The sequence below is a fragment of the Polypterus senegalus genome, chromosome 10 (genome assembly GCF_016835505.1).
Source record: "Polypterus senegalus isolate Bchr_013 chromosome 10, ASM1683550v1, whole genome shotgun sequence".
Lineage (NCBI taxonomy): Eukaryota > Metazoa > Chordata > Cladistia > Polypteriformes > Polypteridae > Polypterus > Polypterus senegalus.
The window spans coordinates 87,034,832-87,055,088 of record NC_053163.1 but is presented as its reverse complement, the minus strand read 5'-3'; the positions used below and the strand labels follow the sequence as shown (position 1 = coordinate 87,055,088).

Sequence of the window (20,257 nt, the reverse complement as noted above, 5' to 3'; positions counted from 1 at the left end):
TGGTGTGTATATATATATGTTGAAAATCACCTTGGGTAAAGGGTTCTGTCAAATACTTATTTTATTATTCTTGCTTTTAAATACAGTATTTCCTTTTGAAGTGCCTTGAACATAGAAAAGAGGTTTAGAAAATATTTATTAATATTATTATTATTTATTATTATTGACTAATTGAGAGAGTAGACCAAGCAGGTTTAGAAATTGAAAGGTGGGAAATCATCATCATCATCATTGTGTGGTTAATACAGTTGGACAGTGGTTAGCCCTGCTGCCTCATGGATTAGGCATCATGGGTTCAAATTCCATACTTAGCACAAAATCCATGTGGATTTTGCACATTCTCCTCATTCCTGTGTTTTTTTTTTCTCCAGATACTCCAGTTTTCCTTTTACTTTCTTAAAGATATTTAGTTTAGGAGTGCTGTGCAAGAACAAAGTAGCTTGCACTTCTTCTTTCGGCTGCTCCCGTTAGGGGTCACCATAGCGGATCATCTTCTTCCATATCTTTCTGTCCTCTGCATCTTGTTCTGTTACACCCATCACCTGCATGTCCTCTCTCACCACATCCATAAACCTTCTCTTAGGCCTTCCTCTTTTCCTCTTCCCTGGCAGCTCTATCCTTAACATCCTTCTCCCAATATACTCAGCATCTCTCCTCTGCACATGTCCAAGCGAATGCAATCTCGCCTCTCTGATTTTGTCTCCCAACCGTCCAACTTGAGCTGACTCTCTGTTGTCTGCATATTGATTTGGCAAAATTTTACACGGGATGCCCTTCCTGACGTAACCCTCCTCATTTATTCAGGCTTGGGACCGGTGCAAAGAAACACACTGGTTTGTGCATCACCTGTTGCTGGCTTAACAAAGTAGCTTGCACTATTGTATTGTATTTCTGAGGTGGCAATGATAGATTGGCCATTAAGCTCTGTGAAGAAGATTTTTTTATATTCCTTATTGTGCATTTTATTTATCCCATTTTAAGACACCCATTGCATGCCAACCTAACTGGAAGGGGGTCTTTCTCTGGATTGCCCTTCCCAAGATTTTTTCCATTTTTGTTTCCCTACAAGGGATTTTTTGGGAGTTTTTTTTTTGTCTTCCTAGTGGGGCATGGCGAGGGGGGGCTGACAAAATCCAAGACCAATTAAAGACCATTGGGGCATTCTTTGTGTGATTTTGGACTATATGAGCAATAAAATTATTGTTGTTAGATTATGTTCATCCATTCCATTATCCAACCTGCTATATTCTAACACAGGGTCACGTGGGTCTGCTGGAGCCAATCCCAGCCAACACAGGGAGCAAGGCAGGAACAAACCCTGGGCAAGGTGCCAGCCCACCGCAGTGTTAGATTATGTGTTCATTTGAAAATGACCCAATGTGAGTGAAGGTTGGTGTATGAGTGGACCCTGCATTGAAGTGTTTCTTGCCTTATGCCCAATGTTGTGACCTTGGGACCCTGAATTAGTTTAAGCGAGTTTGAGAATGTCATGTTACCATCATCAGTGTCTAATAAAAGTAGACATATTATTACTGCACTGAATGTATTTTACCAAACGTTACAGTAGCCCAAGGAGGTATTGTTGTCTATTTGGTCCATACAACTTTTCACTAAACTGACCTTAAGTAACAAAGTCTTTAAACTGACAAATAATTTTTTCTACCCAGTGGTAATCAAGAAAAGTTTTCAGAACTCACATAAAAGTGTTTCATTCCTTACTGACATGCCGAATCTTGGAGGAGATTAACAGTATAAACTTTCCTTAAATATACAGCACTCAAAATTAAATGTAAACTGCTTCATCTCTCTTTAAGCTGACATATTTAAAATTATAACAGTTCCAGTTAAAGAACAGAATTGATAAACATAGAAACAGGTTAAAACCGGTAATACAGGACTCCCTTGTTACATTTAGGAGAATCACTTTAAAAATCAAGCATGAATTCAATAATGTTTTTCACAAATTCCTTCTCTTTTACTGTATGGGCTGTGATTTAAATGTGAAACATATTTCTCAGTGTCCAAGTTTCAAAGCTGTGTTCTTTTATCTTTCATGGCTGCCTTTACCACTTTAATGTTCTCCTCTTCTCTGGTTTACAGCTGTCTTATCACTGTCAGGGTTTTATGATCACAAGGACCTTCTAAGCTAAGGTTTTATCATTTTTATCAGTTTGCACTACCTTGCCATAAATCTGACCAAGATTATCAAGAGTAATTAAAGGAATGGCAATAGTAAATCAGATTTTGGGAGAATGCTTGCAATCTCTGTTCGAATTAATCACCAAAATCTATTCCAACAGGAAGAGCCATTTCACAGCATTTCCTGCCCAATCAATGGTTGTCGGGTTTTGTTATGGCTCATTTCCATTACTGCACCTAACAGATTGATTGTGGTTGGTTCTCAAAACTGTAACTTCAATGGAGTGTTTGATCGATTCTTTCCTGCTTATAAGGAAAAGTCCAAATGATAAGCAGTTATGAGCTATATCGACTTTCTCTGTTCATTAACATTTGAGTTGTTCTGTACCTTTCACTTCTCATTAGTCATCATTCGCCCTGCATTCTTTCATTTTATTACTCTAAAAACATTTGACAACCTCAGTCAAGTAGACCGTGCCTGACTGTTTAGCCAAATCTGCTCTCTAATTTAGGTTTTCTTAATCATCTTGTCATACACAATCTCCATCACGGAGGTACTGGAATCTGATTTTCTGCACAAAGTGTGTTTTCAATTTCTATTCAACATTCACCTTCTATATCAGTTCATCTCTCCGCTGTTTCAAAAATGTAATAATTATATAATAACCAGAGTTTCAGGTGAGTGCCACTTTTTTTTTTTTTTTTGCTTACAAGAACGTTTTAATGAACCTGCAAACATGATGTTTCCATCAGTAACCAATTTAAAATACAACCACAGCACTCTGGTGTCAAGTTACATGAAAGCTTCCCACTGCCACTGTTTGTGTTTGTTCCCTTGGCATTTTATTGTGTTAAACAAAGTTACGCTTTTGGCAAAAGTGAGCAGCTACCTTGCAAGGCATGGCCCATTTCTAATCTAGATCAGGGATTCCCAAACTCAGTCCTCGGGGCCCACTGCGGCTGCAGGTTTTTGTACCCACCAGATTCATAATCAGTGATAATAACTGATAGCACTGATCTCATTTAATTAGCTGGTATTTTTTTTCTTCTTCTCTTATTCTACATTCAGAAAAGCACCGCAGCATGATTTTTACATTTATAAGACATTTAGAAATATTTCTATTTTTGCTATAGATTGAAATGCTTAACTATTTTTTGTTGATTTCATTATAGTTTTCCCTTTCTTTGTGCAGTTTGCAGCCTTCATTGTATCTTAATCCTTTTATATAAAATCGGTCGGGATTGTCCTTCCGTACCGTGAGTGCTACGCAGGCGCGGAGTTTCACATGCCCGTCCATTTTGCAATGCACGATGTAGTTTCGTTTTTCCAGGTAAAAGATGATTTTCTACTCCAGGCTGTGTGACATCTTCTTCTTCTTTCTTACTATATAAAAGCGGTCGGGATTGTCCTTCCGTCCCGTGAGTGGAGTGCGTAGCGGTATTCCGTTTATCACAGACTTACTACTTGCAGCTTGCGAAGCGACATGATGTGAGCAGAGTTCTGGTGCTCCCATCGTTCCCTTGCTTTTGTGCACGATGCGCTGGAAAAATAGACAAAATTATGTCTCTCGAAATAATGTTGATGGAGTACAAATGTCTCACCGCGTAGTAAATATCAAGGGGGTTCAAAAGGGTGACCTCAATATAAAAAAAGTTTAAATTTCATCACAAAAATAATAGAAACTACGAGTATTAAAGTAATACCACTCAAATGCAATATAACCAAATGAATGAGTTTGTATAAAATACCAAATTGATTTACATATTGAATTGCCTTAAGAAGTGGTCAACTTAAAAGTCGGTCAACTTAAAAGGCGGGTCACCCTAGTAATGACAATAAAAAGCGAGCAGAGCAGACACCCAGGCAAACGACACTGAATAATGAAAAGCTGCAACTACTTTAGCGTCAGACCCACTAATTAGTAAATAATGGATTAATTAAACAATTAGAACAAATGAAAAAGTAAAATGAAAATGTTAAAAAGAAAGAAAAATACATTTTTCCCCATATAACTGCTTAGTACATTTTATTACATTTTTTTTAACCAAATTTAGTTTTCTAAATTCTATATTGTTCCCAAAACACAAAACCTGGGCAATAACAGTTCACTTAATTAGCCCAGGAGCGCAATTAAAAACAGAAGCTGGTTGGAACAAAACCCTGCAGCCACAGGGGGTCCCCAGGACCGAGTTTGGGAATCCCTGGTCTAGATGGATTATCATTTAAAAATAATGAAGAACGTCAAACGGTAATCTGCTTTCTTCTGCTCTTTCCATCAAAAACAGAGCATCCAAAAAATGATGTAACACATCATGTAAGCAACCTTAGAGTTTTGGACTAATAAGACAATAAAGGGTAAATGATGTCTTTGATTGAGTGAATGAATGAAACTTTTTTGCCAGGCAGCACTTAAGAATTTACAGCTATAAATGTAACAAAAGCAACACAAAAGAGACAGCGTGATGACAACAACATTATATGTGAAGAATCCTAACACATTGCACTTTTAACTCTGGGTTAACGTCCACCATATAGACATGTCTTAATCGTGCTTTAAAATGAGATTTTAAGAAAGGGTAATTTGTTGGTTTGACTCTTTTTAGTGGAAAATTCATGAAGTGTGTTTCCTTTGAACAATTCTATTTCGTTGCCCGTTCTGTCAGACCACTGTCAAAAGACAGGGGACACTCAATCTGATAGCTTGAACACAGTCAAGGACCCCGCCAGTTATCATTTATCAGAAGAGTTATTCCTCACAGCTCACTTACAAAGGAGAGCAATGTCATTTATCAATGTGACATAGAGATGTATGAACCTCTTGATAAAAATGCAAAAGGAAGCAGGCTGTTAAGGATAATTTGACAAAAGAAGCTAGATTACAGGTTCGCTTCTCGGGTCCTCCCTGCGTGGAGTTTGCATGTTCTCCCCGTGTCTGCGTGGGTTTCCTCCCACAATCCAAAGACATGCAGGTTAGGTGAATTGGCGATTCTAAATTGGCCCTGGTGTGTACTTGGTGTGTTTGTGTGTGTCCTGCGGTGGGTTGGCACTCTGCCCAGGATTGGTTACTGCCTTGTGCCCTGTGTTGGCTGGGATTGGCTCCAGCAGACCCCCGTGACCCTGTGTTGGAAAGTGGATAGATGGATGGAAGCTTGATTACAATGGAAGTTAAACATAATGTAAAAAAAAAAATCAGTACCATACCTTATTTAAACCAGGCAGGACACAGCTATTAGAGTAAGCAACACAACTAAGCGACCATCTTAGTGAGGTAGCAGCACAATGTGAGGGACATTGTGGGCACAGATTCACTTAATAAAGACCATCACTAATTAATTGGTTTGGATTTTATTCATACGTCTTGTACAGTGATGCTGATGGCCATTTAAATTCAATTACAATAGCTGTGGATGTTCAAAGATGTAAGCAAATTAAAGTGGAAAAAAACTGAAATTATTTACTGCTTTTATTGATTAATGCCCAAAGCAGTCCAGTAAATTTGTTAATGCCTCAAAGTACTTCAGTCCCAGATTCACATTTATATCTGGGTCAGCATACCTTTTGACATGTACTCATTCTTTATCTACCAGATTCTTCTGCATGCTCAAGTTTCCTCCACTAATTCCAGGACATGCTCTTAGAATGACATGCCACAATAAATTAACTTGAATTAATGTGAGTCCTGTAAGCATGGGTGTCAGGCTATGAAAAACAGATGTCATGATATATCAGGTCTCTGCGTCCTCTGGGGTGCTCACCATTTTCCTTTTAGCAGAGAGGAGGCCTTGTGCCTTTGAACAGGGATGAGTTATTTGTCACATTGTTTTAATGTGGATTTTAACTAATGAGATGGCTGGAGGACATATACACAGGGTTTACTATATGGTTTAACCGTACTATAATATTGATGGTTTAAAAACAAAAGTAAAGGAAGAAATGATGAGGTGGTGAGGTGAAGAAATGAAAATATTAATCACAGAAAACAACGACAGAAGGGCAAGGCAGAAGTCAAGTTCAACAAACAGCCAAACAAGATAGGCCAACGGAAGACCAGCTGCATTAGGACCTCAAACTCCAACCAGCTTCACTCTAACCAGTTTTTTAATTAGAAGCCGATTCTTGTTGTTAATTAAACCTATTATTTAATTCCATGGCTTTTTGGTGCTCTCATTTTGCCACAGCAGACATTTTCAAAGCTGTTGATTTTTTTTTTCTTTTCTAAGAGCCCTGCTAAAATATTACTAAAAACTTTACGTTTCTTTATTTTCATATATTGTATGATAGACAAAGGTGGGCTGGTCAAGTGTTGGCTGTTTTGTAGCTCATTATTGTTTGGCTGCTAAATAAGGAAAAAGAAACAATTAAGGCACAGATGTCAAACTCCGGTCCCGGAGGGCTGCAGTGGCTGCAGGTTTTCATTCTAACCTTCTTCTTCATTAGTGGCCAATTTTTGCTGCTAATTAACTTCTTTTACCTTTGTTTTAATTGACTTGATTCAGGCCCCTTAGTTGTCCCTTTTTCCTCAATCAGCAGCTAAACAATAAATAATGAGATACAAAACAAGCTGCCACACGACCAGCTCATCTGTGCCCATCATACAATATCTGAAAATAAAGAAACATGAAGGTCTCAGTAAGGCTGATCTCTCAGGTCACCAAAACATTTTGACGGTGTTCTTAGAAAAACAGAAAAATCAACGGTTCTGGAAATGTCTGCTGTGACAGAATGAGAGCAGCAACAAGCCACGGAATTAAATAATGGGTTTAATTAACAGCAAGAATCAGCTTCTCATTAAGAGATTGGTTGGAGTTTGAAATCCCAGTTTAGCTGATAATCTGTTGGATCGTTTCACATCTCATTTCTGTTTGGCTGTCATTTAATGAATAAAGGAATAAATTGAGAGGACTGAATCCTTAAAAACAGGGCTATTGAAATGAAGGGAAAGGGAGTTAATTAGCAGTGAAAACTGCTTGCTAATAAGGAAAATGGGTAGAATGAAAACCTGCAGCCCTCCAGGCCTGGAGTTTGACACCCCTGAATTAAGGAGTCTGGGTCTTAAATAGAAAGATGAAAATAAAATGAAGGAAGAGTAAGTTAATTAGTCAAATGAGTATATAATATTACTATAGTATACTATTAATTACTATATATGTAGTGTATGTGCATACAGTAAATGAAACACCAAAGTCGTAATTGGGATTGGGACTCCAAATTCTTGTTAATGCTGTAAAGGGAATGAGAAAAAAAGGAGAAGGATGTTAATGAGCTGATGTGCCTCCATGACTCAATGGATAAAATTGGTGCCAAGCTGACAGTTCTTCAGGGCTATAATGTCTGAGTACTACGAGGGTAGAGAGTTTGGTTCCATCCATCCATCCATTTTCCATTCCGCTGAATCCGAACACAGGGTCACGGGGGTCTGCTGGAGCCAATCCCAGCCAACACAGTGCACAAGGCAGGAACCAATCCCGGGCAGGGTGCCAACCCACCGCAGGAGTTTGGTTCTTCATGGGTAAAGAGAAAGAACAAAGACTTTAAGTTTATGGTGTTGTCCTGACATCTCTCGCTGATGTTCTCTTGAAACTGGTCCCCATATAATTATATAAAATTAATCTAAAAAAATAATGAGAAGAAGGGGTGATTGTAGTTATAATGGACTACAGTTGTGTAGAAATAAGAGTAAATATACTTTAGTCTTATATCCATTTATTCATCAATCTTTTTTTTTTTCTGAAGACAATCTTTCCATTAGAGGGTTTTTAGGAGTTAATATCATCTATGTCAGTTGCAAGGCAGAAAGCAACCCAGGATGGGTCAAGAGTCCTCTTGTTCCACTCTGAGTACAGGATGCAACAAGATGGATGGATTTATCCATCTTCTGAATTTGCTTTGACAATTATTGAGTTCCAGGGAGGTATAGTCTACACCTAGCAGAATAAAGTGCAGAGCAGGAACAAACTAGAAATGATTTGCTTGAAACTGAATTCACTAATTTGCTAAATAAATTGTGTTCCACTTGCAGCAAAATTCAAAGAAAGTGGCTTAGTTCTTGTCTGGAAGCATTTTCATGCATCAGTTCCACATGTGTCTGTCTGTCGTTTAGTATTTAAATAAAGATCTCTAGTGGAAAAAAATCCCCTAAAGCATGCATATCCTCAGTTAGGAGGAGGAGGTTGCTATGTAATAGTGGAAAATGGGGCGAGTTGGATGGGTCTGGTAGTGGCAGCTTTTTTCGTATAGCTAGTTTTCCTGTGCAGTAAACACAATAATGAGCACACTGGTGCATTTAAGTGTGTTTTGATTTAACTTGTGCAATACAGATTATGTGCATTATGCAGCTGCAGAGGAACACTCTTGGTGAGTTTTGCATACTGAAATTGTAAAAAAACCTACAAAATTCATTTTATTGGCAGCTTTGCAAATCTGTGTGTGAATCGAGACTTCCTTGTTTTGCTCATCACTAGAACCAACCAAACCTGGAAAGGATATCACTCACTCACAGAGCACAGGCATGTTTAAATATCTTCTCATTTCTAGATATGTCAACTATCCATCCACTAACTTAATACAAATATCTTGAGAATATATGATTAAACTGGAATACCCACAAGAACCAAGTGAATATGCCCAAACTCCAAAGAACAATGGCTACTGCTAGGAACTGAACCAAGGTCTATGGAGCAGTGATTCACCAGTGCTATCTCTGTGATTTGCTAAGGCCTTAGATTATCACTTAAATTGAGAAGCTGGTAATGAAACAAGAGCACTTGCCTTTTGACATTAATGACAGTTCATTGATTTCTCCACCATAGTCTTTATCTTAAGAAACTCAGGTCCTGCAGAACCCATGGACAGTGGCATTGCACCTTGTTCTTTGGCTTAAAAAATATACTGCAGCTGCATATCACTTTTTATGGAAGAACACTGAACTTTGATTAAAAATATATAACAGATTAGCTCATGATACAGTCAATGTGCATATGTACACATGGTGTCTGGATATGTGCTTTAAAGTGTTTATGGGCATTTGAATATGGAATCAATAAATGAGGTGGAAAAGCAAAGCATTTACAGATGTGTACTTTTTTAAATTTAAATTTAATTCTCTGAAGGCCTAATCCTACCCATGCCTCGCATAAAAAAAAACCTTCCAAAAGTTAAAATATAAGTTTCTTTTCAATTAGTCGATAAGACAATCTCACCCTAAGAATACATCCTTTATAGATGTAAAACCTGTGCCTATTTTTTTAATAAATATGCCTTTGGAGATACCCTTGGAATACATTTTTTAGGAGAATTTATTAAGGAGCAGTAAAAAATGATACCATCAGTATTCCTTCACTCAACATGTTGCTAATCACAGGCCTGTATTTATTTACAAAGCAAATACTGCCACTGACATTGAGTTTTTCCAGGGATTTTAATGAGTGCTGTCTTACAAAAGGAGGGTCACTGTTCATTTCACACAGATATTCCTGGGGAGCAATGAACGGGAACAGTCTGATAGCAAGATTTACAGCATGTGCAGCATTTGTAAGGAAAAACGTTTTTTTGTAAATTTTCCATAATTGTTACTTTAGAATGTTAGAGGTGGCTACTTCATGTTTTGATACTTTGGCTTTTGTCTCAAATTATGCATGAAGGTACAGTATGAACCTTGAGAAAGGGACTTCACCCAAGCTTATTAGTAAGTAGAAAAAGGCCATAAAGACAGTCAGCTCATGTTCCAACTGAGTAGAAAGAAGGTGAGATAAATAAAAATATACATTACAGGATGACCAGAACTTTAATTTGATTTTGAGGACCTGAAAATAATTGCAGAATATGCCAGATGCCTTTAATAATTCATCACACACTGCTGTGTCCTATATTCACATTTCATTTCAGCTCTTTAGACTGAACCTTTACTTTTACCAGCTCAGCTTTTATGTTGTCTGTTTATAGTTCACACTGTTTTGTTTAGCAAGTGCATACGAATAAATCAGTTTTTTTTTGTGTGTACTTTTCATTAGAGGGAGCCACTGCCAATGAGTGCAAAGCTCTGATGTCAGAACTGAAAATCCTGATCCATATTGGGCACCATCTAAATGTTGTCAACCTTTTGGGAGCATGTACCAAACCTGGAGGTAAGACCTACTAATATTAATCATTTTCTTAGTTAATGTTGGAGAGACTTCTAGCTGCACTGGACTAAACAGCTAGTGATGATGTAGGACACTATTTAGTGGGCAGACTCCTAGACAGGGAAGAACAAATTAAGAGGTTTCTGTGCAATAAATGTAATGTCATCTCTCACATCTACACTTCACAGGCAAGGCTCTTATCACAGTGTTATATTCATCTCCTAGGTTAAATAATTTCTCATTTAAAGTGCGAAAATTAAAATTTAGCAAATTGTTGCCTTGCTTCTAGTGGCATAGCCTTTCCTGTACATTGATCATTTAGCCCTGTTTAAAGAGTTCCAGGTTCTAGAAATTACCTCTTATTTCAGACCTATGATAATGGTGAGAAATCCTACTAGGAACATAGGAAAATTTGAGGAGATGGAATTATGGTACTTTTCTATTATTGTGACCCAAAACATATTATCGTCATGCACCCAAAGGGGACATTAATATTAGGGACCTATAGGTAACTATGCTCCAGCCCCACTAAATTTAAGTTAAGTATTTGTAGTTGGGGTAGGCCAGTCTAATAATTTAAGACAGTGGGGGTTGCAGCCCAACCGATTTGTGTCACGATAATAGAAAAGCGTTACGATAATAGAAAAGTACTGTAATTATTTATCTAATACTGTTTACTGTCAGTACATGTTTACTGAAAGTCCTGAAAATCCTTTGGATTCTACATGCAACTACACTTCTATGTACTTTGTCGTGTACATTTTTGGACATGAAAGATGCGCCATCATTTTTAAAAAGAAACAATAAGAGCTACATTTTTTTGTATGAAAATGTGCTATATAAATAAATGTTGATTGATTGATTGAATAATTTAGAAGATGAGACAGAAAAGAAAGTAAGAGAACTGGCCGGGGTCGAAAGCCAGTGGTACTGTGATAACCTCATTAAAATAATAATAAATTGATTTAAATACTAATAAATGCTAAGAGATATATAAAAAAACTATAATCAAAACCTAATTCACAATCATAAAATCTTGATAATACATTCATAGTTATTTGTTTTGAAATATTATGTACCAGCTGTGTTGCCTAGCGTAGCCTGGGATATTTTGAACGTCGGTTGTTGTGCTGTTGGTTAATCAGATGTATCAGAAGTAACTTTTGTTTGCAATACTTGTATTTTTTTTTTTTTTTTACAAAGGTCTACTATTATTGGTGGGCAGTGTGGAGTAGTGGTTAAGGCATTTGGCCTAGGATATCAAACCATGAGGTTGTGTATTCAGATCCTTAGCTTAAGAACAGTCTGTGTTTGCCTCCTGGCTCAAAGGTTTGATGAGGTCTCATGTACTTCCTCCAAACTGATGTTTCATGTACTTACAGGCAAACCCTCTTAGTCATAAATCTATATGTTAGGGTGTCACTTTCTAATTACAGTCACTGGAAAACAAATCTACTTTTCAGATCTGTCTGAATTTTTTTTGCAATTTTTTACATGCACTTTATCTATGTGGAATTCATTTTTAGTGCATGTTCTTGTTTGTTTTTAATGTTTCTTCCACTTTGGTGTTTGGTATTTTACACTTCTGTGGTGCTTAAATTTGTCTTTTGAAAGTTGTTAGTTTATCCAGGCACTTATATCTGTCCAAATAGATATATTATGGGTTCGTCCATAATCAGATTTTTTGGCACCATGCTGTTCTTATGTATATCTTAAAATATATTTTTTTCATCCCCAGTTTTAATATCACCCACATTTATAGTGCCACCTTGAAGAAAGTAATGACTAGAAAAACACTGGCCACCACAAAAATGAACATCATTCATTAAATTAAATTAAGTGATTTTATAAATACATGAAAAAATATACAAAATATTCTAGTTTAAAAAACAAAAACCAAACAATAAAAAGCCAAAAATAAGAAAGAAAACAAAGAATTAAATTAAAGAAGGAAACAGAAACAAAGAGTATAGAAGTAAAATAAAAAGTCAACATGCAGCAATGTTTTTCAAAAAATGAACAAAAGAAAATCATAAAAGTAAGCCAAAGCTGCTAATACTGATCAAAATCCAAAGGCAAAAATCGTAATACAAAATCAAAATGTAAAAGAAATCCATCCATCCATCCATCCATCCATCCATCCATCCATCCATCCATTGAATCCGAATACAGGGTCACGGGGGTCTGCTGGAGCCAATCCCAGCCAACACAGTGCACAAGGCAGGAACCAATCCTGGGCAGGGGACAAACACACCAAGCACACACTAGGGCCAATTTAGAATCGCCAATCCACCTAACCTGCATGTCTTTGGATTGTGGGAGGAAACCCACGCAGACACGGGGAGAACGTGCAAACTCCACGCAGGGAGGACCCGGGAAGCGAACCCCGGTCTCCTAACTGTGAGGCAGCAGCACTACCACTGCGCCACCGTGCCGCCCCGGTAAAAGAAATCTCCAAAGGTAAAAGATCACAAAATGAAATGAAATGAAATGCAAACAACAAAACAAAGCAGAAGAACACTAAACTTTTGAATGCCACTGCATTAAGGCAATGGCAACAAGGGTTTCAAACAGAATACGGAGGCGGCAGTAAGGCTGATTGAAACACCCGGGGACAGTTATCTAATTAGCCATCTTGCACCTCCATCATCAAAGACCATAATACAATCCAATAAGAAAAACAAGGAGATAAATTTAACTAACAAATAGAACTGGGATAAAGGTATTAACAAATGCAGAACAATTAATGGAAAGACAAAAACTACAGGACATCGTAACAAAACCAAGGAGAACCCTCTTCAAAAGGACATGAAAACAAAACCTTAGGTCAAGCCCCCTGACAGACTATCACATTTGTGGATTTTGGTTTAAAAAATACACTTTCTATACAATGTAGGGACTGCATATTCAGTAAGCTATTTTATGCGTCTTTCCTATTTCTACTTGGGATGTAAACTAGAAAGGAAATGCTCCAGCCAAAAATGTGTTAATTTCTCATATATTTTGTGGGATGAAATGTATAAAAGAAAACCTTCAAGAAGACACCATTTAAATGTATGTTTGAAAGATGAGGTTAGAGGAAGACTTCATGGTGTGGAGAGACTAGTCAAAAACAATGAATTTCAAAAACAGAATTCCAGCTCCTTGAAACCTCTATCAACTGCTGTTTTAAATTAAATTCCCAGCAGTAACAGAGCATGTCCTACTGCTGTCTTGACTTTGAATAAAAATGAACTCTGAGCAACACTGTGTATTGAATAAAATGAATAAGTGTGACGTCGATTGTTCACAATGTCTTTGTATGATTAAATTATGTGTCTTTTTGTATTTTTAAGGGCCTTTGATGATGATAGTTGAATTCTGCAAGTACGGGAACTTGTCAAATTACCTGCGTGGCAAAAGAAGTGATTTTATTACATTTAAGGTTAGTCATGCATGAATTTGGACCTAAAAGGAAATATCCAAAGTTAACTCCAAGGTATAATCATTCAAGTGTGCAAACTTGGACTGGGGAACATCATTTAATTTTTTAACTGTCTTACTGTACATGCTCATTTAGCAGTTACATTCATGCCACTTTTGTTTTATTGATTAATTGATTGAGTTATTGATTTACACCAGTACCCCACATGCTGAGGTTTTGCTGTCAGGATGTGTCATATACCCATGCAAAACGCAGAAAATATGTGTTTATGAAAAAAACTTTTCTGATGTAATGCATATGATGTCTCTGAACAGCAAGTAGTGGCTTCCCAAGCATAAACATCCCTTTCCTCCCACCAACTTGGCTTTAACCATGTACACAACGTTTTTTGCAAGCATAAAAAAATGTGCAGAACACTAATCTACACATCTGTTTCTATTTCAATAGATCTCCTTCCTTGTAAGTTATTAAAGGATGTTATTAAACAGCAGGTTTATTTAAAGCAAATTAAGAATATTTGCAACAGGATAATTAGTCTAAAATGTTATTTGGTTATAATTGTTTAAGGACATACAGATTAAATGTATCCAGTATCTTTCTTTATTAAGATTTGTCTTAACCAGCCAGAACTGAACTTGAGTTACATGTGGTGTTGTTATACCATAGTCTGGCAATGTGTTTCAAGTGTCATAATAAGTAGAAATACGGCTTAGGACAAGGGGGCACAAAAGGTATAAGTAGGCAGAGGCGAGAAAGACAGGGGGGACACCAGACAAAGCCTGGAAGACAACTGGACTAGTAGTAGGCCAACCTATCAGCAAGCCAGTATATGGCAGCACAGATATCTCATTTGGGACAGATGCACAAAACAGAGACAAAAGAGACCTAAAACTGCAATTGAAGACTAATCCTTAAAAAGATGGTCAGTAGCTTGGTGTCCATGAGACTTTATACTCTCTTTCCTGCCCCCAGAAAAAATCCTGTCCTAGTTTAAAGGCCACTTCCTTCCAACAAGTAATTTAATTTAAAAGGCTTGGGTGGGCTGACTGGTGGGATGGTTTTAGTCATGAAAGAATTATGTGACAGAGAGAATGAATAGATTGTGTGAGCATTTGGGGAGTGTTGATGTGGCCAGTTAGGTGCTGAACCATTGTTTAGTCAAAACTACAGGAACATATAGTATATGCCTCATTTTATGATTATGGGGTTACCACTCTGTGTTTCTCATATAATCGTCCCCTCGTTTTACATATTTTTAATATTTGGACTCTAGCACACTCTACAGTATATTGAATGGGATTTGTGTTACCGAGTATATACTGTACAGTACTGGTATCACGACAATATGGATATTTTAATATGAATTCCCACTGGGGAGGAAGAGATGAGTCATCAAAGGACTGAAATAATACCAAGAAAGCTAAAGAGGTTTGTTTCTTACTAAAATAAAGAAGAGAGCGATTGCAAACGAAGTAACAAAATTGGGTGAATAAACAGCATAGAGCTGACTCCCCTAGAAGAATCACACAGATTATTCACAATCACAATATTCCCACCCGGACATTTTATGCCCTGATTCTTGTACTTTGCTGCATACATTAGATGGCATCCCGCCATCCCGAATAAGTCCCCTGCCGTGGTATCTTTAATATTAATGATCATGTAGTGAGACAAGTATGACACAAATATCAATGTGCATTTTGAAGTTACAACTAACCAGGCCTTGAAGGTGATTTCCTTCTGTCATTGATTGATTAGTTAGAATCTAGTATTGTAACAGGTTCATCTATCACTTATCAAAGGTCGGTCAGCACGCTTGGACTCAAACCTAATCCATGTAGGCTAGGAAGTTATGATCGGTCTATGCTTTTTTTTCTGTGCAAATGATTTGTTCCTCAGTTCTCTTACAATATCAATCTAAATTAAGTTCACTTTGAGGCTAATTATTACAAAAAGTTTGGGCTTGGACTCTGCAGTACATTCTAGGTGACCTTGTCAATTGTTTTCCATATTTCAAGGTTTTGTGGTTCAGAAAATCCTTTGTGCACAAAAATACTTTGAAAAGGCTTTTTAGGCCAAGACCACGTTATAAAATAAAGATGAACCAATCAGGCATAACAGCAGGACTTTTACCCAAGTGTCATGTTACATTCAACTTAAATGACAGATTGGAGGTGGGCTGCGGTGAGGTGAGGTTACACATGTTGACTTCTGCTTGGATGTGAGGTTTACTCTTATGTGTTTTGTCTTCACCCCAGAGCCAAGAGAATTCTGTACAAGCTGGAAGCGGCCATTCCATTTCTGATCTGTCAGATCTGATGAAGAGGAGGCTGGAAAGCGTGGCGAGCACAGGAAGCTCTGCTAGCTCAGGATTTGTAGAAGATAAGAGCTACTGTGATTCAGAGGAAGAAGAGGAAGGTAACAGCAAAGGCTTTTCCTTCCACTTGGCCCTTCACACAATACTTGCAGCTCGGCTAATTGTTTTGTCTGATTATCTGATCGAAGACATCCTCTGATATTTTTAAATACATCTTACTATCAGCATTGTTATTTTTGTATCCTATTTGTCTCTCCAGCATATGGTGTTTTGAAGTAAAATGTTTATTTTTACAAACATTTTTGTAAATTATTTATTCAAGGAAACCTTTTGACCCATTGCACATTAAACCCAAAGCATATTTTTAAATTTAGGGGAGTATTTATTTGGGGCAGTATTTCAGACATACAGCAAGGACAATGCTAAGTGCAACATTCCCTACATCTCACAACATTTAACAATTTAACATCTCATAACGGCAGACATTCCATCCTTGCAGAATCACTTTCTGGGAAGCTTGGGTGAGAGATATGCATGTAGTAAAGGCACAAGGAGGCATTTCTAGGAAACACCCATGTTTTTTCAAGTTGGAAACGAGAGGAGTTTCCAGAAGACTGGGAATCACTTGAGTAAGTCTGGGAGAGGGCACTGATTTCTGGGAGATTCCAGGAGCTCCCAGGAGACTTGGGATGTCCATCAGATGGTACCCTCCTTCCCACAGTGGCAGTTATATTTGAATAACCATTAAGGTACCACTAACACCCTTGCCAATATTTTTTATTTTTAGACCTGAAACTCATGATTGTATGGAATTCTGGGTAATGGTGTTTTAATCAGCTTCCCAACATTAGATTTGTTTAACTGTCTTTTACTTGATTCATGGGCAGCACGGTGGCATAGTGGGTAGCGCTGCTGCCTTGCAGTTAGGAGGCCCGGGTCCTCCCTGCGTGGAGTTTGCATGTTCTCCCCGTGTCTGTGTGGGTTTCCTCCCACAGTCCAAAGACATGCAGGTTAAGTGCATTGACGATCTTAAATTGTCCCGTGTGTGTGTGTGTGTGCATGCCCTGTGGTGGGCTGGCGCCCTGCCCAGGGTTTGTTTCGTGCCTTACGCCCTGTGTTGGCTGGGATTGGCTCCAGCAGACCCCCGTGACCCTGTAGTTAGGATATAGCGGGTTGGATAATGGATGGATATTTGATTCATAAATAATTTATGTTTAGCAAGTCAACCTTTGTTCAAAGTGGAATTTCATTGGATATTGTGGAGATCAATTCAGTTTCTGTTCAGTTCTAATTTAAATTTAATTCAATTTCTGCTTCCCTAGAGCTGGGTGCAATACCAATTTTAATTCCATCTGCAGATATTCAGATGAGGTTTACCATTCATTCTCAATTCAATTCATGAAATACAAAGAACACATTGGAAGGAACAAATTCACAATCACTCATATAAGTCCAGTTTAGTTGTCAATGCGTATAAGCTGTGTTTTCTGGAAAGGCAAGGGGATCACAGCAGCTTCTTACAAATGAAAGTGAACCATGGTTAAGTCACTGTGATTTGACAATGCTACCTGCTGAGCCACTAGTGCTAATATTTTACATGAGAAATCCAATATAATTTATAAAGATGATTATCCTTACATCTGAAGTGCAGGCTGATTGATGTCAGGTCAAGTAGTGCAAAACAGCTAGTCTGCAAGGTCACAACCTTATGGCTTTACGCCCATTTTCTTAGCTTCTAAACCACCATGTATATCATTTTAAGAAAGCTAAATGAAAACATGTGGTGGCTTTTCCCAGGGGGCTGATCAATATTATCAGTCTAACTCCGGCCAGCCATTCTCTCTCTTTTGTTTAGCTGTAATACAACACACTCTAATATTATTTCAGTTTTTCAAGCCTTTTGGGTTTAAAAGTAATTGAAGTGTTAATCATTTGGACTATTTTACAGCAGTCAATCAATGTGAAGTCATAGTTCTCATTTGGCTGTTATTGTCCAACACCTAGAAACAAATATGATATTAACAAGTTAAACAACAAGACAATACAGTATTTTGACAAAAAAAATCTGCTTTTTAATAGCACACTGAATATGAGAATGTTGCACTTTATATAGGGCAGCAATTTGAATTAGTTTATCACATATGCAGAGGGAATTCAGCCAAACAAAGCACAAGCTCACCTATTAGATTTTCCATTCCCCTGCAGAATATTTTTAATTGAGAAGACTTTAAACAAATAGCAAAGACAATGTTACAAGCTATGGCCTTATATGAGTTAGTAGAGCTTGTCTTTTTATCACTGCAAGTATCAAATAGAACAGTCTTACTGTCCAAGTACAGCCTTTTACAAGGTTTCCAGCTGTTGCCTTTTTCCTAGTATTCAGGGTAAGGTTCCTCTTTGCTGTAATGCCTTTGAGTGTCATGGCAAAGCTCCTCCTTCTGCAGCCTCCACCACTGAACTGCCATTATCCAGTTAGCTCCTCTTTTATACTTGGCAGCAGTCATGTGAATAATAGTGGCCTGCTTTTGCAATTGATTTAAATGTATTGGGCCAGGTTTTCAGGCCTTCCATTTCCTCTGGATTATGTTTCTGGTCCTGTCTTGAAAACAGAGACAAACATACTCTAAGGAATCTGGAGTTTCTCGACTTTCCCCAAAGGGTTTTCCCTCTGCTCCAGGCGCAGCCCTTATGAGGAAATGGAGTGAACTGTGACACTTTACCTGTTATTACTGACTGTGAACATGATGTATTTTTCAAGGAAAACTGAGTTTTCTTTTTTCCAATTAGCCATATCTCAATTATAATGTGATCTTTATACTGTTGTATCCGTTTATGTTAATCAAATAGAAACTGCTCTGTTTTACTCTGTGTTTAACATAATTTCCTTGTTTGTATTAAATATATATAAATCAACATCATATATTACAAGAAAGAGACTTCCGTCATAATTAGCAATTGGCTTTAAAAACCCATCATTGCAATACTATTTGTGAAATAAGTCTATGCTTATCAAGTATGAGAATTATTCTTTTCTATTCAATATGCATGATTTACCTTTATTGTAAATTTAACACAGCACATTGATACTATTTTTGCAAGTTAGAAAAAGGTTACTTTATACCAATATGCAGAACAGAGAACCCCAGAAGGTGAGCTTTACTGTACCATTTTTACTTGGAAAACTAAAGGCAGCAGAGGGGGAGCCCCACCTGTAAGAGCGGCTTAAAAAAGTGACGTCTGAGTTCATTCGGTATCAGTAGTCGAACTGTTCTTAGTTCCAGCAGTCCTTTCTTCCTCCTACTATATGTAATGGATTTATTTCTGCAGTTGTTACTTTTTGCCTGTTCATTCCGACTGATATCTAAAAAGCATTCATGGATTACGGGTTGACTGCTCGAGATGCTGAAACAGATTCATGTCTTATGACAAAGCTAAGGGATTTTAGAGAAAGAGACAATACTGACTTTAGAATGTTGGTGTATAATGAGGGAAAGATACCTGTATGAATTTCAAATTTTGGAAAGTATGATTTATCATAGCAGCAGGAAATAAAGATACGGTTCTCCATTTTGAAATCATTATTCTTCCCCTTTTCAGATCCTGAAGACTTGTATAAGCGGATTCTGACAATGGAAGACCTGATCTGTTACAGTTTTCAGGTGGCAAAGGGTATGGAATTCCTGGCTTCCCGCAGAGTAAGATGCTCTCTGTTTCTTTATCTTAGATTACAGTACTTTTGGTGCATTACCATTAAACAGCCATCAATTTTAATTTTACATTGCTGGAGTGTTCATAAGTAAAGAACAAAGTGAATTGTACTGTACAGTGATGTAATTAACAGATTGTCTGTCTAAAGGACAGTTTTGTACGCAATCTTATAGCACAGAGGCAGCCAGCATTGCTGAACTCAATGAAAGAAGATGTGCTCTTTATATGATATGAACTCCTAGCAACAATTTAAATGTGTTGTAGTTGATGCTTCGAGAAAAAAAGACCATTAAAAATGTAATGACAATAATATAGTTATGAAGTGAGGACTGCATGAGAGAATAACAGAAACGTTAGAATATTATGTAAACGGTAAATAATGTCTTTCTGATGAAAGAGGGGCAAGGAAGAAGTTTTCAGTAGCCAAGTTTCAATGGTGTTTGCAGACATTGGGTTTTGAAATGTGTTTTTGTTTCTTTGGTCAGGACTTTTCCAAGACCATTTCATTTAAGGATAAAAGTTCAACTCAAACTCAAAAGTAAATCAAG

The 20,257-nt window shown here is 37.4% G+C and overlaps 1 protein-coding gene across 1 annotated transcript in view; it reads left to right on the top strand.

The window, feature by feature from the left end:
• The window catches only part of kdrl (kinase insert domain receptor like), a 158,245-nt gene that overhangs the window by 97,997 nt on the left and 39,991 nt on the right, over positions 1 to 20,257 (top strand). The window contains exons 19-22 of the mRNA XM_039766115.1: positions 10,150 to 10,263; positions 13,596 to 13,684; positions 15,943 to 16,102; positions 19,599 to 19,696. Coding sequence (XP_039622049.1) covers positions 10,150 to 10,263; positions 13,596 to 13,684; positions 15,943 to 16,102; positions 19,599 to 19,696 — 461 coding nt within the window. The remainder of the gene's footprint in view (positions 1 to 10,149; positions 10,264 to 13,595; positions 13,685 to 15,942; positions 16,103 to 19,598; positions 19,697 to 20,257) is intronic.